General features: G+C 46.5%; 3 protein-coding genes across 4 annotated transcripts; 2 read left to right on the forward strand and 1 right to left on the reverse strand.

Annotated features, from left to right (window-relative positions):
- Window positions 1-2,673: 2,673 nt before the first annotated feature.
- Window positions 2,674-4,364, reverse strand: LOC131259023 (innexin inx7). The gene is made up of 4 exons (XM_058260433.1): window positions 4,225-4,364; window positions 3,861-4,135; window positions 3,242-3,779; window positions 2,674-3,167 (listed from the first exon to the last, which is right to left on the reverse strand). Exons 1-4 carry the CDS (start codon window positions 4,362-4,364, stop codon window positions 2,798-2,800), a joined length of 1,323 nt encoding a protein of 440 aa, XP_058116416.1. The 3' UTR covers window positions 2,674-2,797.
- Window positions 4,365-6,653: 2,289 nt separating this feature from the next.
- LOC131259198 (glutamate [NMDA] receptor subunit 1) lies at window positions 6,654-10,686 on the forward strand. The gene is made up of 12 exons (XM_058260643.1): window positions 6,654-6,821; window positions 6,954-7,076; window positions 7,179-7,400; window positions 7,491-7,693; window positions 7,782-7,947; window positions 8,016-8,121; window positions 8,196-8,356; window positions 8,652-8,868; window positions 8,958-9,527; window positions 9,602-9,875; window positions 9,938-10,364; window positions 10,432-10,686. Exons 1-12 carry the CDS (start codon window positions 6,654-6,656, stop codon window positions 10,684-10,686), a joined length of 2,892 nt encoding a protein of 963 aa, XP_058116626.1.
- A 1,596-nt stretch (window positions 10,687-12,282) lies between these two features.
- Window positions 12,283-23,083, forward strand: LOC131261365 (LIM domain only protein 7). Of its 2 annotated transcripts, XM_058263383.1 has the most exons (10): window positions 12,283-12,907; window positions 16,896-17,338; window positions 17,407-17,515; window positions 17,595-18,701; window positions 19,900-20,634; window positions 21,172-21,304; window positions 21,380-21,934; window positions 22,003-22,246; window positions 22,324-22,553; window positions 22,746-23,083. In XM_058263383.1, the coding sequence occupies exons 2-10, from the start codon at window positions 16,896-16,898 to the stop codon at window positions 22,931-22,933; spliced, it is 3,744 nt and encodes a 1,247-aa protein (XP_058119366.1). In that variant the 5' UTR covers window positions 12,283-12,907; the 3' UTR covers window positions 22,934-23,083. The 2 variants fall into 2 exon arrangements, with proteins under 2 accessions (XP_058119366.1, XP_058119365.1); XM_058263382.1 differs by having other exon boundaries at window positions 21,172-21,934.
- Window positions 23,084-23,438: the final 355 nt, after the last annotated feature.

Genomic DNA, 23,438 nt, shown 5'->3' on the forward strand with positions numbered 1-23,438 from the left:
GGCAATCTCCGACTGCTTTTTCTTCTGCTGTGTGTATACGCTTACTTACCTTGCTCTTTCGACCGCCCGGTCGGCGCGGAGAAGCTGGCCTAGGCTGGCTACCTTAACGAGCCCTCTATCTTCGGACCCGCCTGACTGCGAAGTGGACGTTCGCCTGTTGCTGATTCGGATTCCGTGTGAAAGGAGTTGGGTTTTGGTACTGGTACAAATGTTGTTTGTAAGGCACTTTATTGCACTGGACACTTTAGTATCACCGTTGTAAACCTAACAACCTTCTTGCATCATCTAGCTAGTGAAACTCCCTTGCAGTTTCCACAGTGGAATAAAACACAATTAACTCTTTTTTTGCCAACTCGCCAAAGTTATGACTGCGCGCCCGCAAGGGAAACGTATAATTACGCTCCGGATCGATTTTTCGATTTCTTTATCACATTCGCGACGACGACGTTTAATGTTTCCACCGCATTTGTTGATGTTTTGAATTTCCAACACAGAACACACGAATGATGCAGCGGCGGCGCGACGTAGAAACACTACGAAAAAGTTGTACACGCGGCGAACGGCGGGTGAGAAACAAAAAAAAACACAAATATACGGAGAAGAAAGAAACAACCTTCAACGCCAAGACGTTGCGCCAACGTGGGCCCACTTTCTGCCGTGTTGCTGCTGCTGCGGCTGGAACCGAACCGATCCGTTTCGATCCGACGGAGGCAGTCATCTGCAGGCAGTTAGAAAAAATCGCGACCGAGCATATTTTGAAACGCCGTACTCCGCGAGCATAATCTCCCTTTTTTCTCTCTCGCTCTCTGAATCATCTCCTGCGAGAGAAAGTAACATATTTCGCTCTCTGTTTATGTTGGTCAGCTGAGAGCGAAAGAGCGAACAAAATAAATTCTTTCGTGCGAGAGGAAAGCGAGTAGGGAACAATGTGGCACCTGCAACGGCGGGGCAAAATACACCTTTCTAATGTAAAATTTTCAAAGAATTATTTGGATTAACGTAATTTATATGCCTGAAATCTCAATCTTATTTTTTCTAGGCTGTCGCGGACCCCCTATAAATATTAAAATGTATTGCACAGGAATTTATGGCACCTTCATAACGTTGTTGGTCACATACAGATTTTTTTTTTATTGGATTTTAGAGACTTTGACCTTCTTGACCATTCGTCTCTCCGCTGTCACATACATCAAATGAAGCTGGGTTTAGCAAATTTCGTTTTTATTTGACTGTTAGCTTAAACCATATTTTGTATTTAATTTTTTGTTTTGATAAGGTGACAAGGAACCGAAGTGTTAAAATTTAGGCTGGTTACAACAACATAAGTTTTACTTACTTTAATAATGCATATTACCCTACCATCCCTTACTGAAGCGGAAAAATTGCCTATCGGAGAGAAGATAGCGATGATGCGATGGACGTTGTGTTATCTCTTTTCTTCCCAGCTTCAGACGCGTGTGGCTGTGCACGTAAACATCAAAATTATGTTTAACACTTTCTAATGATAATTACTATCGAGAAGGTGTACTATAAGGATTCTTCTGCGCCGAGTATCCCGATCGATCATACCCTGCTAGTTTTCCTCTGTGAAGCTAAAGTCGTTAATGATTCCACACACAATCCGAAGAAAAGAGACAGTTTAACGGAAAGTGCAACGTCACCATCGTAAAATGTGTACATTGACTCATGAAAAGAAAATGACGAACGACACGACCTCCCTAGCGTTTTTAGTAGATTGTTTATAGAATAACCAGAATTAATAGAAACGAAAGTGAAACACATTTAACTGCTTGTGGATAACTTTGAAATTCTACTCCGCTTAGAATTAGCTGCTCGTTGTCTTGTTTTCCTTTCGCATCCGAAAACCATGATTTTAGTTTCATGTAAAACGAAAATAAACATTACAATCCCATCTAACCCTTTGTACCAGTTTTTGTTTTACTCTGGGAATGATTCCCACCGAGAAAATTAGAGACCAGCAATTATTATTGTCTCTAGCCGTAACTCCGATCTTTTGTGCCCACAGTCCCCATGTAGAACGGTCGTAATCACAGCACCGGTTTGGCAGCTGATGGTCGCTTTTTTTTACCCCTTTTCCGTTGTTAAATGTTGTCTATGCTAGGGGAGGGAGTGCCCATCAACCCGGCACACCGATAGCTTAGGTTCAATGAATTGAATGTGCTTCAAGAGTGCGCTGGTGTGGGAACCGCGACCGCAGACAAACAATTCCGCGGGCGGAAGCGAAGCATTTTCGTTAAACGTTTAAATCTCTTGCAAGTGATTATCGCGGGATACTTAACTTAAAATCAAATTCTAGTTAGATCGGACGAATTGTTCACCCGAAGCTCAACCCACCCTCTGTTCAATACTACCTGGTCCGTCAATTGATCGTTAGTCACGATCACGCATTCCATCGTTGTACGTCAGGTTTCAATGCATGAAGAATGTACATAGCGACGACTTCATATGTTAATCGTCGTCTTTTCCGTTTTTGTTGACATTTCCTTTGTTTAATATGCAACTTTTTTTGTTACGTAAATAGTAGGCAATGTAGGTAACTGCAGATTTAAAACTCACCATTTTCATTCACAAGAACACGAGTGGCACTTTGAATGTATGTATTTTTAAATAAGTAAAACCGGTTTCTTTTCTTTATAATTTAAATGCCAATACACGCACCTACGTTGAATACGAGAAATAAATTAATAATACTTGCATGCACCGCGGATCAACCGAGACACACTTATTAGTTGCGCCTGTTGAAGATGGCTGCGATATAGCCACAGCACATAACGTTTCACAACCTGGCCAAAACCACCTTCTCCGGAAAGGGTGCCTTCATGCGTTCACCTTCGTATCGAAACTTTACTCCCATACCACTACCATCGTCCCCATCGCTGTCGTCATCGTCTTCGATGGCATCTTTTACACCGTCGACCGTATCGATGCCTTGCACATCGAGCGAACCGGACCCGTTTGGATGCCGCAGTTCGTCGGCTATTTCCCGTAGGATCTTGTGGAACAGGTGCGAGTCCATGTTTTTGGCTAGGTAGTAGAGGAAGAGCCACTCGGAAAAGCGCAGCTGGTAGGTGATAATTTCCACATCGCGAGGGTTCATCCTGCCCGGGCTTGCTAGCGAAAGGATCACGGCGGTAAACTTGACCCATCTGTTGGGCAAGGAAATGGAATGATGGTCAGTTTGGATTCCGGTGAAGTAAAAGGATACACACATTTGCCATACCTGTTGTGAACTATTAACGTTAAAACTCGCCACAGCAGCGCCAACACGGACACGGTGAAGAGCACCACGTACCAGAACCAGAGAAACGTGAAGATCTTCTCGTTGATCACGTTCAGCGCCATAATGCACAGTGCGTCGTGTTTCTGGATCGAGCCGGTCGGACCGTACTTGTAAAAGAGGCACTTGGTAACCTTCGGGAATACCGTATCGAGCACATCCATCTTGCCGGAGAAGTCTTCGGCCAGAAATTGCGGTCCCAGGTTCCAAAACTGGCGTCCCAGGAAGATGTTGGTGAAGCAGATCTGCACTATGCAGTTGACGAGGTTTAACACCTCGCATACTATATAGCGCCTGGCCCAATGGCCTTGGATTTGGATGTGTTTGAAAAATTCCCGCTTCACGGTTTTCAGCTTAGCGTCGACGTTGTCGCGCGTCAGTAGGGTGTACTTCGTACCGAACGCGAGGTTTGCCTGGGCGTTGTAGTGTTCGCTGAGCTTCGCCATATGCAACCCGTCCACCAGGTTTTTTAACCTTCCGCCTACGGATGGTGAGATAAGAAACGTACCGAGATTTACCGTGAGTCACACACACTTTGTCTGGCTTGTGCGACCCCACTCACCTTCGTATCGTCGCCATAACAGGTGTGGTCCGTAAAATGTAAGTGCCTGCAGGAACAGGATGAAGGGAACCCACTGATAGTACGCATGCCGTTTCACCGGATCCTCGCTGTACATCGGACCGACACCCGGATGCGGTAGGATCCCGTCCTGTAGCAGGGTCTCATTGAAGTGGCGAATAACGGTGAAGGTGGTGGTAAAAAAGCAGAACGTATTGATGACATGCTCCGGTATGGAACCTCCGGTAATGCATCGAATGTGCTCCCCAATGTACTGCCTGTAGTAAATAAAAACAGCAAATACGACACAGATTGCCAAATAACTAATTCATCTTCCACTGGAACACTTTTCCTGCGCTTACTCTACCTGGAGGTCACCAGAAGCGTACACACTAGCAGAATGATAAACGTTGCCCGGTAGTGGAACTTGAATGCAAGATTGTCGATCGTCACTAACTTGTACTTAAATTTAAGATGAGGTGAAAGCACCGAAAATGTATTCAACATTCTCACGCCTGGTCAAGTGTCTTAGGGCTTTGTTGGTGAGCGAACCAGCGTATGCTGCAATGCACTGAACGACGGACGACATTTCTTGGGACCTAGGAGGTGTCATAAGGCCAGTTCGAAGTACTGATAAAAAAAGCCTTCCTTCTTCAAGCGGTCGTGGCGATAACGTTATCATTTGATGCCTTTGGAGTGCGCGAAGGTTGAAGTTTGAGGCGGTAATGATACAGCTAGGAAACACCACGACTGTTGTCCAAAACACAAAAAATATGTACCTTTCTGTCTCTTCGCCTTGGGATACCCAGTGAGCTCCAATCAACTGATAGTGTGCATGTTTTCATTCTACTGGTAATATAAGTGTTTTAGTAGGCTCTTGAAGAGAAACAGCATCTCTTGAGTATACTGTCCCTGTGGCTCGTTTTTAGATTTCAAAACAAAGCTTTCGTGTTCTTGTCTACAATTCACTTTTACTTACTTAATTAATTGGCGCTACAACCGCTGAGCGGTCCTGGCTTGACAATCCGAAACCGCTCACGGTCGCTCCTCAAACTGGTCCATCCTTCCATCTCAATTTAGGCCTACCACGTCTCCCTTGGGGGCAGCCTAATAGGACTTTACGGTCTGGGTCGTCCATTCGCATGACGTGACCAGCAAACCGGAGCCTGGCAAGTCTAATTCGCTGTAGGACAGTGAGGTCTCCGTATAACCCTTAACCTGTGGTCACAGCTTTCCGCAACCGCATGCGGTTGCGTTTTTGATCTGTCAAACGAGCACAGCTTTTTGCAAAAAATAATACTTTAATGTTTGAATATACCACTTATATGAGCAAATAATCTCATTAAAGTCTACTAGGAACAATATTTATTGTTGACATATAAAAACGCAAGAGTCTGCGGCAAGAATCAAACTCGTTTGATTTTTTAGTACAGAAACCGCAAGGTCTTGCGTCTGCGGTGACAGCCCATGACAGCTCCTATCTCTCCCATGGGAAAAAACGCAACCGCATGCGGTTGCGCAAAGCTGTGACCAGGGGTTTAGAGCTCGTCAGTATATCGGCTCTTCCATTGGCCCTCCACACAACCGGGGCCAAAAATCCCCCTAAGCACGGCTATGTGGGTTCCGTCAGATTTGGATAGAGTCCATGGTGTCGTATGACAGAGTCGGAGGCATATGTGGGCACTGGAACTATGTATGACCGGTATAGTCCCAGCTTCGACTGTCTTGACAGGTATCGTAAGTGGAAGAGTTTTCTCAGACTGTAATATGACCTGTTGGCTGCAAGTACCCTAGCGCAAATTTCATTTTCAATAGTGTTGTCGGTGCTGACCGTTGACCCAAGATAGGTGAAATGTTGCACTACTTCAAAAGTGCGTTCTTCTACTTGTACGTCACCCTCGCGTAGGCAGGGCCGCTGATGGTGCCACTTATTATCTTGGTTTTTCCCTCGTTAATCTGCAGTCAGAGGTTGTTCGCCGCTTACTCGATCCTTTGGTATGCTTCTGCTACATAGGAGAGTCTTCTGCCAATAATATCAATATATCATAGTATGCCAGGATCTGAATTGACTTACACAAGATGGTCCCCGAAGTTTCGGATGGCCCTCTCTGGCGCTAGGTTGAAGAGTATGCAAGCAATCTATCCATCCCCTTGGCGCAGTCCCTTGGTGGTAGCAAAGGAACTTGGGAGTTTGGTCAAGTGACGTTGATCAAGGTAATTATTACAAGATTGATTAATTAAGTCGATTTTGATTAATTTACCTAAAAAAATTCAAATATTTTGGAGAACCGATTTTATGGCGTCGTATTTTTATGGCGCAAAGAGCGGTTATCCTTAAAATTCGCGTGCTTTATCAATCAGCTGTTGTTGGTGTGTCCCAACCTGGGGTGCGTCATGCGCATTGCACACCCATCGTTCCTAAACGCCCAACCGACTCCCATTTGTTACTTCCACCACGCACACACAGTGCAGTGAATCCTCTCCAGGTGACAGTTGAAATGGCTTTTTTCCGTGCAGTGGCAGTGGGAAAAGTGTACAAAAATGTGAAAATTCTTCAATTCGAATCCATTTAGTTGCACTACCATCTGTTTGAGCCAGGTCGGGCCCACCAGCTAGGCGGGCGGGCGCAAGTATCAACGGGAAACAATACTTCGTGTTCCATAACTAGGCTAGAGCTATTAGGCAACTCCTTTTCAAGTACCAGAAAGGACACGGGTGTGTGTCGAGGCTGTTTTTTTTCTTGGTCGGGAAAATTTTGGTACGACGAGGAAAGGAATAAAAAACTCCGGCGGAAAAATGAAGTTAACACGAATGCTGACCCTCGCCTGTATGCTGCTGAGCCTGATGATTCCACAGGTCCTGCTGGCCCAGAAACCAACTGGCGCGGAAAGCCCTTCGTACTACAACATCGGTGGTGTGCTGAGCAATAACGAAAGTGAATCTCACTTTGGCACGGTTATAGCGGTAGGTGTTATCTAACAGGTTCCTCCATGTTTAGCTTCCGAACGCAACGGTTTGCGTCCTATGCTGCTTATCTTTTCTGTAACTGTAAAGTAAATCTGATCGCAAGCCTCCCGTTTGCTTCTCCACGTGCAGCACCTCAACTTCGACCAACAGTACGTCCCGCGCGGTACTACCTACTACGATAAGACGATTCGGATCGATAAAAATCCCATCAAAACGGCGCTCAATGTTTGTAAACACTTGATCTCCCGGAGGGTAAGTGTTGGAGGCTCGTTTGTGGACTGTTTATTTGTTTTGGGGCATATTAATAGTGCGCCTTTTTCGTTGTTGTTTTTTTCTTCTCCTTCGGTTATCAAGGTTTATGCGGTGGTCGTCTCGCACGAACCGACGGGTGATCTGTCCCCGGCTGCCGTCAGCTACACGAGCGGGTTCTATCAGATTCCGGTCATTGGCATTTCTTCCCGTGAGGCCGCATTCTCGGACAAGAACATTCACGTGTCGTTCCTCCGCACGGTGCCACCGTACTACCATCAGGCGGACGTGTGGCTGGAAATTTTGAGCGACTTCGGGTACACCAAGGTACTCGCCTTGTGGATGTCTGATTTGTGTAGCTTTGAAATGCTTAAAATCTCAATGATATAAAACGTTTTTGTTTCATCTGTATGGTAGGTCATAATCATCCACAGCTCCGATACGGATGGTCGTGCTGTCCTAGGTCGCTTCCAGACAACCTCCCAGACGAACTACGACGATATCGATGTGCGGGCGACGGTTGAATCGATCGTGGAGTTCGAGCCGAAACTGGACAGCTTCAGCTCGTACCTAATGGACATGAAAACGGCACAATCGCGCGTTTACCTTCTCTACGCTAGGTATTGACCGATGATCATCTACATCTGGGTTACCATTTATTTTTAACACTCGCCGAATTTTGGTTCGTGTTTTACCTTATTACCTAAGCCAAGAGGACGCATACGTTATTTTCCGCGATGCAGCCATTCACAATATGACCGAGTATGGGCACATCTGGATCGTCACCGAGCAGGCACTGAGCGCGAACAACACTCCGATCGGAATAATCGGTTTGAAGCTAAACAACGCTGAAAATGAAACGGATCACATAAAGGTATGCAGAGTTGTTTTTTTCAATTTCGAACTATAAGGACTCCCTACAAAATTGTTTCGTTTTGTTAGGATGCAATTTATATTCTCGCATCGGCCATCAAAGAGATGACGGTGAACGAAACGATCACCGAGGCTCCAAAGGACTGCGACGACTCGGGAGCTATCTGGGAGTCGGGTAGGTTAAATCAATCCTTAAGAGACCAGTTAAGTCGACTCTTTGCTTATGGAACACTCGCTCAAATGTTACAGGGAAACGGCTGTTCGGTTATCTGAAAACGAGAAACATCCGTGGTGAAACGGGCCAGGTGGCGTTCGATGATAATGGCGATCGCATGTACGCCGAGTACGATGTCATCAATGTCCACGAGAATCATTCGTTTGTCAAAGTCGGCAGTTTCCACTACGATTCGGTAAGTGAGAAGGATTTATGTTTGATTTTGGTTAACCTCCCTCTTGCCTTAAAAGTATACCCATCGCTGTGCCTCCATATCTGTTGTTTTCATTACGCCCAAATTTTGTGATGTGAAAATCGTCACGTAGCGATAATAGGGGGCGATTATCAATTGAACGGGCTTTGCTCACGCGATTAGCCACGCCTTTTGTGGATGATCCGATCGGACGTCAGGTGTACATCATGCCCAGTGTACTAGTAATCTACTACTAACCTAGTTTCGTTCAATTCTGGCTCACTGATAACACTCACAGGAGAAGCGGAAGATGCGCCTGAAGATAAACGATAGCAGTATCACTTGGCCGGGAAATACGGGTAAGAAACCGGAAGGTATTATGATACCGACGCATCTGAAGGTGCTGACGATCGAGGAGAAGCCCTTCGTCTACGCACGCAAGCTGCTCGACGATGAGATCGACTGTGCGGACGATGAGGTGGTTTGTCCACATTTCAACATCACCAACGGGAATGGTATGTTGTGGTTGATGACACCGGAAGCCTATGTTCCCGAACGCCGACAAAAATGCTTTTTGTTGTGTCTTCCCTTTATCGTCCATCAGAGCAAGAGTACTGCTGCAAGGGATACTGCATCGATCTACTGAAGGCGCTGGCGCAGCGAATCAATTTCACGTACGACCTAGCCCTCTCCCCTGACGGTCAGTTTGGTCACTATCAGCTGAAGAACCACACGACCGGTATCGGCACGACGGTGAAAAAGGAGTGGAACGGATTGATTGGCGAGCTGGTCGCGGAACGGGCCGACCTGATCGTGGCTCCCCTAACGATCAATCCGGAGCGGGCCGAGTTTATCGAGTTTTCGAAACCCTTCAAATACCAGGGCATCACGATCCTGGAGAAGAAACCGTCCCGCTCCAGTACGCTCGTGTCTTTCCTGCAGCCGTTCAGCAATACGCTCTGGATACTGGTGATGGTGTCGGTGCACGTGGTCGCGCTGGTCCTTTACCTGCTGGATCGGTTTTCTCCCTTCGGACGTTTCAAACTGTCCAGTAACGACGGAACGGAAGAGGACGCACTTAATCTCAGCTCGGCAATATGGTTCGCGTGGGGTGTGCTGCTGAACAGTGGCATCGGTGAGGGTACGCCAAGGAGCTTCTCAGCACGTGTTCTAGGTGAGTCGGTGGGGACCATATACCTTTTCATAGTATTAAGCCATTTTTTTTAATTACCATCTTTGTACATTAAGGAATGGTATGGGCTGGTTTTGCCATGATCATCGTTGCCTCATACACTGCCAACTTGGCCGCCTTCCTTGTGTTGGAACGGCCTAAAACCAAACTGACCGGTATCAACGATGCCCGGTTGCGAAATACGATGGAGAATTTGACCTGCGCCACAGTGAAGGGCTCTTCGGTCGATATGTACTTCCGTCGGCAGGTCGAGCTGTCGAACATGTACCGGACGATGGAGGCCAACAACTATGACACCGCCGAGCAAGCGATTCAGGATGTGAAGGATGGGTGAGATACTAAGAAATACTATTCTTGAGCTATTCTTAAGCTTCTAAGTTTGGTTTTTCCAGTAAACTGATGGCATTTATTTGGGACTCTTCGAGGCTGGAATATGAAGCTTCCAAAGACTGTGAGCTCGTTACGGCGGGTGAGCTTTTCGGACGCAGCGGGTATGGAATCGGGTTGCAAAAGGCATCACCATGGACCGATGCTGTCACTCTGGCGATACTGGATTTTCACGAAAGCGGGTTCATGGAGTCCTTGGATAAGGAGTGGATTTTCCATGGGAACGTACAGCAATGCGAACAGTTTGAGAAAACACCCAATACGCTTGGACTGAAGAATATGGCCGGAGTGTTCATACTGGTCGGGGCGGGTATCGTGGGCGGAATTGGATTGATCATTATAGAGGTGGTGTACAAAAAGCATCAGATAAAGAAGCAGAAAAAGATGGAAATTGCGCGCCACGCTGCCGACAAATGGCGTGGTACTATAGAGGTTAGTATGTGATTACTTACACGAAATACTTTAAGCAACACGTTTTCTCACCGGTTTTATTTCGCAGAAACGGAAAACTTTACGCGCTTCCTTGGCAATGCAACGGCAGTACAACGTTGGCTTGAATTCGGTTTCCAAATCGGTTAGCCAGAACTGTGAGAAAACTCGCTATCCACTGCTAACGCCGCTGCCCCGCACGCCGGAACGGGCCTGGCCAAAGGATCAGGAGTATATCGTTAACAGGAAAAACAATAACACTAACAAACCGCCACCGCGTTACATGCCCACGTACGCCACCGATGTGTCCCATTTGATAGTCTAAAACAAAAAAAAAACTAAAACGTAAATCGAGAGGATGTTCAGAAGAGGGTCGGAACCGTATCCATCCACCCCACCGGTCTCCAAAATGCGCCTAATAATGTGTGTTTAGCCAACACTTAACTACCGTCAACGTTTTGAGCTGTTCGAAGTGGGAGGGAAAATCGGAAAAATACTCCAATTCCGTTTACGTGTTGTTCGATACAGGTAATTATTTACATTCGTTAGATAAGTATACACTTTTAGCACTCAGCAACAAAATTACTTCCACCAAAAAAAGCAATGAACAGGTTTTAGTAGAACGGAACGGTACCTACGGTGGCGTACAATCACTTTTCTTATTGTTTGATATTTATTGCAAAGGAGTGTCAAATATTTTTTGTACACCATTTGTACACGTTAGCTAAATGAGTGCATTCTGTATAAGGTGCTAGTGCAGTTTATCGATTGTTTTGTCTCCAAGAGACATTTGTTTGGCTCTAGAAAAGAATCTGCGTTAACGTTTCAACCAATGTTTGGTTTGATTCCATATATTGAGATCCACTATTGTGTACCAAAGAATATGAGGACACGCCTGTCGCGCCAGCGGCTTCCATGTCCGGCATAGTAGTAGTTGTTAGCCTAAAGTTTACCAACATACTAGCCATGAAAAAGAAAGTAATTTTATCACTGTTAGCTGTTAAAAAGGAGAACTAAACAAACAGAAAACAACAGAAACAACAAGTTTAACCATGCTCAGTCTTTTGCACAACAAGTAAAACCAAAAGAAAAGTATATTCTAGCATAACTTAAACTAAAAGTAGATGAATGAAACATTGATGTTTGACGATTCTAATATTAAACAACATTTTAAAATGCCAAAATCTTTATCTAAACAACATGCAATGATGCAATTTTTGCGGGAATTTGTTAACATGTTTGAAGGATATGCAAACGTAGGGTAATACAATGGTGGCGAGAGGGAATGATAGATATACAAATAGTCAATATTATGCATCAATAAAATGAATAATAAATTTAAACATACAAAAGTAAAACAAAAACTGGCTCAACTTTAAAGGCTAACGATTCGGCTCCTCAGGGTTTTGGGGTAAATAAGATGGGATTAAGTGGTTGTCCAAACGCCACATGGAAGACCACTGTGCCTGGAGAAAGCAGGCGTACGCTTCGTTTTATAAACCTTGGAGGGAAAGAGAGAGCTGCTGTTGCAAAGAAGAGAATCGTGTGCGAGGTGGTTTCAAGGTGCCTACAGTTCCAGGTAGATAAATGTGCATCGGAATGACTTACCGTGACTTGACACATCGCCTCCGGTGGAATTTTCATACTTGCCTGAACCGGTTCTTATTTCCCAGTTTATGCTAATCGAACGGATTTTTTGTTTAAATAAACAAGTTCAATAAGATAAGATAATACAACATTTAAAGACCAGCAATTACCAGCAATATATTGGTGGCAATATTGAAGCTACTAAAAGTCATTCCGCTCTACACGAAGCTACCTGTGCATGTAGGTACCTTGCTCTTCGACATTCCATCGTCCATTCGCACGGGAGAAAGAGAGCGCAGTTGCTAGGAAAAGCTGACCGGGACTTGTGGTGTGTTTGATACATTCCGTTAGTCGTCGCTGTCGTCGTCGTCGTCGCGGTAATCGGATTCATTTCGAGAAATCACGGTTGCGTGTACGTTCGCGACCGCGAAGAAATACAATTGTGTCACGAAAGTTCCCATGTTTGCGGGGGTGTTCCGACCATTTAGATGCTGTGTCTGAAGTCTTAGCCGCGAGTATCGGTCGCTGCGTTACACGTTCTCCGCTGGGAGGAGGACCGTGACGGGTGTTTGCGGAGTGCAGTGTTTCCCTTCCCGTCGAATGTTTAGTGAATATAAAAATAGGCAACCGATTCATCGACATCGGGAACAGGCTGCCAAAGAAGCGTGCCTACCATAATTGGGTAGCGGGAAGCACTAGAGTGCTGTTGCTTCATCCGTAAAGTGCAGCATCGGCATAACAGTTTCAAGCAACACAGTCAGCAGCAGTGTGAATCTCAGCTTAGGCATTGCGAATGTCAACAGTGATCTGTGGATTTTCTCCAGAGCAGCAGCAGCAGCAGCAGCAGCAGCAGAAACAACGGTGACGTTGCTGTGATCAACCGCTACCATCACCACCACCACCAACACCGCCAACTCCAGCAGCAGCCGCGCAGCAACCACGGAGCCGAAGCGTACACGGTTTGTTTGCTTTTTAGGGTAATATACACCGCGAGAGACCCGTAGTGTTTACCTGCTAGTAACACGAACTAGCAGCATCACTGGCCACCCCGTTCCAAACGGGTGCTAGTAGTTGTGTAGTAATAGCCACACTACTAACCACTAGCCCATTGGCTGCCCGCGGGCAATTATTTAGCGAAAGCGACTTTTTATTATTTTTGCTTTATATAATTTCTACCACTCCACCCGACGCCTTCGTCGAGAAGTACCCCCCGATGACATGATATCGCGATGTAAATAAACCGTTTGTGGCTCCAAACCAAATTGGACCTCACACATGGTTCTTGGTTTGGTGGGTTGGCCAGAAGCAAATAAAAACGCAACGTGCCAGAAGCAGATAGTAATGTTTTTGCCAGTTGCACACGCGCCATGCAGATTATCAGCAATCTAGCGCCCTGGTCACGGCTCGTAGAGTCACCGAAAACAGGTGGCGCCGCGCACATACACACACACAAACACACGCGCAAAGGGTGGTAGCGGTGCATATGAGCGGAGATAGTGCATTCGGTTGATAGTGTCCGATTAGTTGATTATCCCCTCCCCAATCTCCCTCACCCTTCACCACTTCACAGCCTATGCGTTTCTTTTTCTCCGCCCAATGTCTTTCTCACGCGCCCGTCCATCTCGTCATGGATAGATGCATGATGAATTGGAGCAGTGGTCGGCAACCAGCTCAGTTTAAAGAGCCAAGTAACTTTGCCGCGAGTTTAGACAACGAAGCAAGCAGATCAGACCTACTGAATTTAGAGGAAAATTCGCAGTAAAAAAGTTATCAAGATCCCATCAACATTCCTAAATTCAATTAATTCTGTTTTAAATTGACCATAACAACAATATTGTTTTTTTATCAGCACAATGAAGGTCCCCTGAGATGAGCCCTCCTAAACATGTTGCACCAAACATAGTAAATAGTAAAGAATGGCCAAGAAATGAATCATAAATTTCCATGTTACCATACATTGGGAAATCTTACTTGGCGGATTTCTTCAAAGAACGAAAATCGCTTTCCATTATGGCGCAAAGATGCTCAACACTAGGAGTATGAATAAATGTAGCTTCCTTTGAGTAATTTGGTTTTTCCATCCACCCGTCCATTTTACGTCAGACACGTCCGTGAACTTAGTGTTAAGATTCGCCGCCCTTTGGGCACGAGCACGGTTGCCGACCCCCGGAATTAGACGAATCCACTAGACAGGTTGGTAGGGCCACAGAGCAGGACGGGAAAGCGGCGGGCTGGCGAAAAGGGAACGGGGTTTGGAATGGGATCAAAGTAGGTTTTCTCTCGCGTCTCCGCCTGGCGTTGTGTGCTGCTTGGGGGTTGGTTTCGGCTCGCAGCGGACGGTTCCCCTGGGCTGCGTCAACAGCGCGCTGCGTCGTCGCTGTTAGTGTCACTCGAAACGGGTGGAAATCTGAGACACAGGCAAACGCAGCCAACACTTCCATTGGCTGCCATACACGGCACGGCACGGGACGGGACAGGACAGGCGCGGACAGTTCGAGAAAAGGTATAGTCAGTCAGTCTCCCCCTCTCCTTTAGCTCACGGTGTGCCCAGCACGCACAACGCGCAGTAACGCGGCTTGCCGTGCCGTGGACGAACACGCGAGTCGTTTCGCTTTTCTTCGCGCTCCCTTAGGAGGAGGAGAAGGTGGAGGAACAGGAGAACCCAAACCCCGTGGATCGTGTTTTAGTGTCGCCGTGTCACTTCCTCTCGGACATTCCTGGTGTTGTTTGGCGATTGTTTTGTTTTGCTACGGTACTGATCGATCGATCGAACTTCTAGTGAGTTTAGTGACCATCCATCAGCGCGAGAAGAAAGTGGACGGATCAACGATAACGGTGACGAAAGCGCGAACTGGGATCGCCGATGTAATGGTTTTATCTTCTTCTGCCACTTCACGTTCTTTTCCCTGCCTGCCTTTCTCTCTTTCTCCCTCCCTACCCCCATTGCGTATTTTCCCCCATTCTGTGCTGGGCGGCGTTTGTTTTCTTTCGCACATAAATAAAAAAAGAAGGCTGTTTAGAGATTGCTACTGGCCACACCGTCGCCGCCACCGCCTAACGGTACACACTGCCTGGCCTCCATAATACAGAACCATCTCTTCCCAACCTTCCCGTTTAGCGCCTGCCGTTATTGTTGCTCTTGTGTTGTCGATGAGCCTTGAGGAAAAGAAAATAGGCGGAAGGAAGCAAGAAGAATAAGAAACCAGGAAAAGAAAATACAAAAACATCTCAGCTCTGGTAACGCTGGTGGGTGACAAACTGGCGGAGGCACTGGCCAGGGAGTTGGTGGAGCTTCGGGAGGTGGCAGTGCGTTGTCTGTGCAACGCGCCAACATGCACATTTCACCTTCAATTCAATTCCACCCGTTGGGTAACCTACACAAAAAACTCCACCACCACCACCCGGACCGGATGACGGCCGGACCACGCGCACTCCGGATGTTTGAAGGGCACACAATTTTTCTAATGTGTAAACGGTGTTACAATTCTTGTTGTCCGCCACTTTTCGTGTTTTATTTTTTAAATGGCCACAAATCAGTTGCGTCCGAGTGCGCCCACAACGAGATACTACCTGAGAGATAGCCTCCGTATCAGGTTTGCGCTCTGCCTGATAGCATGTTTGTTTGACGTTGGCAAGAGACAACTAATTATTACGATTTTTTTTTGAAGGTGCATGTAACACCAAACCATTCGCCGGCCAAACGGTGGACATAAAGTACTTAGTTCGAGTACCAACTAATTGGTTCCGGCAGCATTCCGCCACGGTTTCTAAATATAGTTTTTAAGTACAGTCCGGCGGACAAATGCGTGACCGACCTATGGCAAAACGATTAAATATTTCTAGACCATTTTTTTTTCAGCATAACTGAGTCATGTCCTAAATATGAATTATTTTATATGAGGTTGTACCATTCCCTGCGAAAAAATGATCTATTTGTCAAGACAGGTATGCTAATAATGGTATTCTGCAACATTGTTGTCCGAAAGATCGTACCAGAAATGTTATGCAGTTTCGCTCAACAAGTGTGTGGACGGGTAAAATATTTTACTTTTATCCCACAATTCCAGTATGATTTCAACATCATACCGTAACTTGATGATGTAGCATGTATTCATGCTTTACTTTTGAGCATGTGATCGAAGATAAAATTTGAATGGGAAATATATTTCAGGAATACAAGAATATTTCCTGCTTGTATAACATAGGCAGGATATTCAAAGGCTCGATGTAATGATGTGGCTTAGAAGATTTGATATTTTGGAGAAGAAATGATAAAACATAAAACATTTCTTTGTGTGGTACACTTGTGTGGAGAACTTTTTTGTGGGATTAAAAATCTTCAACCAAGTATTTATTAAACTAACGAAAATGACCTAGGATACAAAAACTTTTGTTTAAGAAAATCTGTCAACAGATAAATGACCTGTTGTAAATGCCATGTTAGAGAATATAATTTGAATATAAAAAGGATACACGTTTATGGAAGAAATTATGTTTCCGTTGGCCGAACTCTAGGTCTTGTTGAGCAGACTGTGAAAGCGTTATGCTATTAGCATTGTAAATGTTAAACTAGTGCGATTCGTAATGGATGCGTTTCGAGCGTAGCTTACACACAGAGCCATTGCATAACACGGCGGTCGACGTTCCAAAGGGGCTAATTTTTACCCATTTGTAAATGCAAGATTTGGCGGCAAACATGTGGTGATAGCTATCCGAAAAACCGTACCGAAAATAACCCCTGACTAAGCTTCTTGGCCAGGGGTGTCGCAGCTAAAAATATGACCGGAAATTGATCGAGCAAAACATACCAAAAAAAAAAAAAAAAAACAAAACCCACCCTCCCGAAAACAGAGAAATGAAACTAATCTCGCGTCTTAATCCGGTCTCCACCGCAACGACACCATCCGGTGCCGGGGTTTTACGGCGGTTGCACAATATAATTCGCAGATGGCCGCGGCACCACCGAACAACAGCAGCAACAATAACAACAACAGCAGCAGCAACAATAACAACAACAACAACAACAACAACAACAACATCAGTATCACAAATGAGACGGATGAATTCATCAAGAAGAGCCGGGTGACGCGGGCCGCACCGCCCAAGCCGGCCTACGATCCGCTGCAGTTCGTCCAGATCAAACCGGCTAAGCTGTACGATCTGAACAAGGCAAAACCGTCCACCGAGCGAAAGGTGGTGGAGGTGAAGACCCCGCGCGAGGTGGAAGACGCGGAGGAGTGGCAGTGCAATCTGGACAACTGGAAGTCGTCCCGCAGGAAACGGGTCGAGCACATCATCGACAAGATCACCGAGGCGAAGAAGATCGAGCAGGAGGAAGTGTGCCGGGGGCGCAAGAAGTCGAAGACGTTTTCCGAAATGTTGGAAAATAGGTAAAGTTTTGGGTTGGTGCTTTTTCAAACAAATGAGCCATTCCATTTAACCTGGCGTGTGCTTTCAGTGGATCGCGGAGGAGGTTTATTTTGCCTGGCGCCGAGGATGACGATGATGGTGGCAGCTTTAGCGATGATCTGCAGGACAATAGGGATCCCTCGAAACAGCAGTACAAGGTAAAATGCCCACGATACGGTTTTAATTTCCCATTTATTGATCAAACCTCCGGCGGGGGTTCTTTTCCACTTTCTACAGGACGAATCGACCGACGATCGGGCGACGGATGATACTAGCAGCTGCTGCTCGTCCAAAGTCACCGACGGAGAATCGAAAACGCCCGATCTGGGCGAATCGCAAGAGATGCCGGAAATGAACGAGTTTTCCCTAGCGATAGAAAACTACAAGTCAAAGTTTCCCATGACACAGAGCAGAACGGCGATGTTGTCCAGCGGCATGATGGCATCCACCACCGTTGGAACCACGACCACTGCCACCACCACGTCGTCTGTGGTTAGTTCAATTGAAAGCAATAGCAACGATAATTACGAGAGTACTAATAGCAATAGTATCAGTGACGACGGCAAAGGGGAAGCTCCGCTGACGGCGACAAATGCGTCAAACGAAGCGTTCGGTAGCGTAGAGGAAAAGGCGCCCAGTTCGGGGCGTCCCATATTGTTCGAGTTTGCGGGTAACCGGGCGGAAAAGATAAGCAATGACGAACATTCGGAAAAGTCGGATCAATCCCCGGCGAAGGTGAATGTGATAGAACGACGGCGACTGTTCGAGCAGTTCCAGCAGCTGTCCTGTGCGCCCGATGCGACACCGGCGACCGCAAAGTTGACCCAAAGCAGCGGCAGCAGCAGTGGCCAGGAAGAGTGCCGGTACTCTGAGGGTACGCAATCATCCACCGACGAACCGCCGACGGGAGGTCCCGGTTCGGAATGGTTTACCGCGGGAAGCATCAAGGAGCGTCGTGCCATTTTCGAGCGGTACCAATCGAACGAGCTGGTGGTGAACGAAGAGATGACCAACGAACTGGGACGCAGCCGAAGCAGCAGCAGTACGCAGGTCACGAAGAGCCGCTCCGAGTCGAACTTTGGCTTCGTGAATGGCAGTACGGGCCGGTTCGAGCTGACCCTGGCGCAGCTGAAGCGTAATGGCGGGGCCGATTGCTGCGAGGACAGCGGTATCCAGTCGACGACGGATCTGTCCCGCAGCTCGGTGGTGTCGCAGGCGGACGAACACGATCCATCGTCCATGTTGCTGCTCTCGGAGGAGGCACTGGGAAAGAGTCCAAATCGATCGGCCGCGACACTCGATTCGGCGAGCGAATTTTCCGACACCGACTGCAGCAACGGACAGGTACGTTTGTTTGTGTCCCCGTGTGTGTGTGTGTGTCTGTCCATCGTAAGGGTTTTCTATGTGTCTCCTGCATGGGCTTGCTTTTAACCGCTTGCTGAATGATGTTTCCCGTACGATCCTTTGGTTCGAGTTTTATTTTTTGACCTCGGTCTGCAACAGGGTTTATGTTGGAATGTCGCTAGTTTTGTCCGGCGCCAATTTTTTTCCCTTTAATTTTGCTTTGGATTTGTTGGCAAACGATCGTCTTTTCGGGTGCGAATGATGGGTGCATATTTTTCCGCTTACGTTTTCGAAAAAAGACAGATCTGCTTGTCCTTCGTTGCGTTGCATGGTGTGGTATTTGCACGTCTGAAAAATGTATTTGACTGCATTCCTTTCCCAGCGCGTTTTGGCAACATTATAACCTTGTGGCTGCAATTATCTTTTCGGTTATTCATTTTTAGAATGTTTCGTTGCCGCGTGTTGCGTTCCCATCTTTGCGATGATTCACTCCATCTAGTCCTTTTTCGAGATTACTTGTTGCCTGTTTCCCGAAAGCATATTAATCCTTTTGTTTTTAAGTTAACGTTTGTGCATGATGTGCGAGACATTTCGTTGCGCAGTTGGTATCCGTCGTTGGCTTTAACATTATCGTTTGCGCACTAAATGTTACGTTGGCTGATGTTTTGATGTTGCAAACAAAACCCCGACTTACCCCGGCCACTCAAGGTTATCTTACTTTCTTTTTGCAATGTGCAAACTATTTAAAGGAAGCGGCCCGGGCGGCGTCTATCTAGTCTATTACCACAGCAGCCTATTTGGAGTGCAGTTGAGCAAAAGTAAAGAAATAAAATGCATAAACCAGTTGTTGTAAGCATCCACCTTCTCCTCGTTACTTACAAAATGCAAATCCCCGCGCCCACGTCCCCTCCTACCAAAGTTGCCCGTAGAGTTACACTTTAGGAACGTGCGCGCCCGTGACTTCAATCGTCGGCTGAATGATCAGTCGGGTTTGACGAGACGCATTCATACTGAAGGTAGGATGTAATGGGTTTAAACGTAGGAACTTGCCAAACAAATGAGTACAGTTACGTTCGATAGGGAAAACCTATGATGCAAAGAGAGGGGGAGTTAGGCAAAAGTAGTTTATCTCTTCGGCACGTTGCCATAGAATGTAATTCTGTTTTAGCGCACTATTAACATATCTTCTCATACGTAGCTTCTTGACAATGCGCTCGATGTGGCGTTCGAGGAAATGGATAGTGAACTGAATGAATCCGGTACCATCGTGGACGAACCGGCACCAAAAGGAGGGGGACCGATGCAGGAGCAGCAGGCCACCGAAATAGTACCATTGCCCACCGACTTTGTCCCAACCGATGCTGCCATCCTGGGCGGAAACGAAGTTGTGCTGCTACCGTTGCCAAAATCGGCACTTACACCACCGAAGGAAAAGCCACCACCACCCCCGGTCGACGATGAGCCGGAGCTGGAGCTGGAGCTGGAACAACAGCAGGAGGGTACACCGTCAGCCGGTGGACTTGTGGCCGCTGGCATTACGAGTTGGATGCAAAAGAATGAGATAGCTGCTATGCAGATGAACCGGATGATGGTCTCGGGCGCTGTTGATGGTATGCACCCGGAGTCGCACCTGGAGTCACGGGTAGATTTTTACGACCAAAAGCTGGACTCATCGATGGACGGTATGCAGCGGGACGAGTATCTCCAGCTAGCGGACGAACAGTGGAGAAGTCTGGAAAGCTACGAAGTGGTACACCAGGTTCAGCAAAAGCATGATCAGCAGCACCAGCGCAAACAGCAGAACGAACAGGACAGGGAGGAAGAGCGACAGCAGCATCAGAGAGAGAAGGACCAGCAAGAGCTACTGGTGTACAGTAATCGAATCGAAGCGCAGCCCCATCACCATCAGCTGTACGATCCCGGAGATCATGAGGTAACAGACAATTGCAACCAGTGATGTATCGCAAGGAACTCTTAATCATTCAAACATGTTTCGGCAATAATGATGATGCCATTTGATGTCAGCTCATAATGATCGAATGGAAATTAACACGAGAGTCCAGATAGCGCTTTTATCGCAATCCAACTTTCTTTTTAACGGCATTATCGGCTGGTTATTTTTACATAAAAAGGTTTTCTTAAAATCCAAATTAAAGTATTTGTAAAAAAGCTTTCGGTAAAGATTCCAAAGCTATGTCTTCTAGTGTTAAAAAAAGTCATCTATTGGATTCATTCGTTTGCTTAACTTCTTTTTAAATTTACGCATATAATCAAATGAATGTGGCACTCATTCAAATTTGCTATACGGGCCAGTTGCTTCATCACTGATTGCGATTATACTTTTTTGTGTACGTTCTGTTGCCCCGGAGGTGATAAGAGTTGGAAACACATGACTACATGGTAGCGTATTTCAGAGCATTCTTTTAATTCCTATCCACACTCTGTGTGTTCGACTTGTGTGTATTCCTAGGAAATAGTTAGCGTAGAGCGCGAACTTCTACAGATAGAACAGGAGGAACTGCAGCGTCGAAGAGAGAAACAGATGTTCTACGAAAAGCGCACGAGTACCGACGCTGGCCGTCATCCGGACCAGCTGCATCAGGGTCACCATCAGCAGCAATTGCCACCTGCACAGCAGCAGCAGCAGCAGCAGCAACCGCCACATCATCACACAGTAGAACCCGTTCAGCAGCAATCTGCGCATCAGCAACAACCACACCGTCCGCTGCAGCAAGAACCGTACTATGAAGCACACCATCACCATCACCTCCATCATCATCTTTCGCACAACCTGCACCAAAATCACCACCATCACCAAAACCATCACCGGGCGTCCATGCCGGCCATCGACAGCCGCTCGCTGCAGAACGTGAACTCGTACGCTTCGTACGACACCCCGTACGTGGACGATGTGAACTCGGCGTACGAGATGACCTCGTTGCACCGCGAATCGATGCCAAATCTATCGCAGGCGGTCACCTCCTCGTCCCATCCATCGTCACTGTCGTCGTACGGCGAGGAAGCGTACTCGGCCAACTCGGCCACCAGTTTCGATGGCAGTGGGTGGCTGCCTCCGGTAGAACATCGCTCGGGCAATCGTCCTACGGTGGCGCCAAGACCAGCGCTAAATGGGTTTCTCGACCGACCGGTGGGCCCGAACGGTGGAGGAGGATTCCTTGGAGTAGGTGATAGGCAGCGAGTATCGAACAGTATGTTCGAGCAACAACCCAAAGGTAAAATGTTTTACCACGATCATCATCGTTACACTCGTACGAATAATGTTTTTGATGTTTTGCAACAGATAATAAACAAAATGCATACCACTCAGCCATGGGGATCAACCGTGGTGGAGGGCAGCTAGCGGCAAACAGCATGCCGTACGGTCAGCACTGGCTGGTACAGGAAGCGGAGCAACGGCGCATCGAGCAGCATCAGAAAAATGCAAGCAACAACACCACCACCAAACGGCCCTTGCCAAAGTTTGTCATCGATGCGATTACGCAGCGGGTGCAAAAATTGAATGCCGGCAGTCCGGAACAGTCGGAGTGAGTGAAGGAAAATTGTGCCCCGAAAACGATCACCCTTTGTGACGATTTTTTTTATATTTTCTGCACACGTGTAGCCGCAGTAATTTATCGGAGGATTCGGATCTGGCAATGCTGCATTCGATGAAACATCATCACCACCAGCACCACCAGCCGCTGCCGCGGCCACACCATCCACAGCAGCAGCAGCCGCTCCCACCTTTGCCACCTCAACAGCAACCGCCGCAACAACAGTATTCAAACGCAAGCGATAAAGTGCTGAGCGTAAGTGGCAAAAAGGAATGCTCGCACTGCCGAATAGAACTGGGTACGTACGTGTTGATTAACGAAAAGACCGGGCTTAGCGCCAGGGTGGTGGTGGAGCTTTTGTTTAGGGAGAACTAATCCCTACGCACGTTCTACTGTTGCGCGGGGGATTTTATGTAACCATTGTTTGACTGTTCTGGAGCTAACATTTCGTGTATTTCTTTTACTTTTTAATCCACCATTCTCCTCTCAGGCAAGGGTGCAGCGATGGCGATTGAGAGCCTGGGTTTGTTCTACCATATCGAATGCTTCAAATGCTGCGTTTGTCACGTTAAGCTCGGGGACGGCACCAATGGTATAGATGTACGCGTTAGGAAGTATCGACTTCATTGCCAAAACTGTTTCTCTAGTGAAGACGGTGTAAAGTTTAGTTGCGTTTAAGAGCAAAAAAGTGAGAGCAAAAGCAAACAAAAACTAATTTATTCTTCCCGCCCCTCTCTTGACCTGAACAACCTTTAATACCTTATACCTTTCGCTTTGTATGATGAACTTGAATTATATTATTATCAGTTTTTGATAGATTTATTACGATTATTATTAATAATTATATTATTATTACTCTTTGTTCGTTTCAATAAAAGCAATAATTATGAAAATTAACTACGACCACGTGTTGTGTTTCAAATTGTTTCAAAAATTCAATTTACCGAAAATGCTCTGGAAACACGTTGAAATATGAATTATTTTTAGTTTAAAAAAGAATACTACAGTTTTGCGTTGGGAAAATAAGTGGAATCATGGTCATATGTGTTTAATCAAGTCTTAAAACCTATGCAAATGTTTTATAATCTTTTCATATGAACAGGTGGTTGCTATTTCCAGATCAGGTGGTTTCAATCTGCTGCTTTCCATGAGGTTCACAGTTGACACTCCGTGAACTGTTCGA

The sequence above is a fragment of the Anopheles coustani genome, chromosome 3 (assembly GCF_943734705.1).
Source record: "Anopheles coustani chromosome 3, idAnoCousDA_361_x.2, whole genome shotgun sequence".
In the NCBI taxonomy this organism is placed as follows: domain Eukaryota; kingdom Metazoa; phylum Arthropoda; class Insecta; order Diptera; family Culicidae; genus Anopheles; species Anopheles coustani.

What these genes read in the sequence shown, in the direction of transcription:
- LOC131259023 (XM_058260433.1), bottom strand. Translation starts at nt 4,364, where the DNA reads ATGTTGAATACATTTTCGGTGCTTTCACCTCATCTTAAATTTAAGTAC. An exon ending in GTTATGGCGACGATACGAAG is followed by an intron (nt 3,780 to 3,860) that starts GTGAGTGGGGTC and finishes CACCATCCGTAG; the next exon opens with GCGGAAGGTTAAAAAACCTG. An exon ending in ACGTTAATAGTTCACAACAG is followed by an intron (nt 3,168 to 3,241) that starts GTATGGCAAATG and finishes CTTGCCCAACAG; the next exon opens with ATGGGTCAAGTTTACCGCCG.
- LOC131259198 (XM_058260643.1), top strand. Translation starts at nt 6,654, where the DNA reads ATGAAGTTAACACGAATGCTGACCCTCGCCTGTATGCTGCTGAGCCTG. An exon ending in ATTCAGGATGTGAAGGATGG is followed by an intron (nt 9,876 to 9,937) that starts GTGAGATACTAA and finishes TGGTTTTTCCAG; the next exon opens with TAAACTGATGGCATTTATTT. An exon ending in AATGGCGTGGTACTATAGAG is followed by an intron (nt 10,365 to 10,431) that starts GTTAGTATGTGA and finishes TTTATTTCGCAG; the next exon opens with AAACGGAAAACTTTACGCGC.
- LOC131261365 (XM_058263382.1), top strand. Translation starts at nt 16,896, where the DNA reads ATGGCCGCGGCACCACCGAACAACAGCAGCAACAATAACAACAACAGC. An exon ending in TCCGAAATGTTGGAAAATAG is followed by an intron (nt 17,339 to 17,406) that starts GTAAAGTTTTGG and finishes GTGTGCTTTCAG; the next exon opens with TGGATCGCGGAGGAGGTTTA. An exon ending in CCTCGAAACAGCAGTACAAG is followed by an intron (nt 17,516 to 17,594) that starts GTAAAATGCCCA and finishes CACTTTCTACAG; the next exon opens with GACGAATCGACCGACGATCG.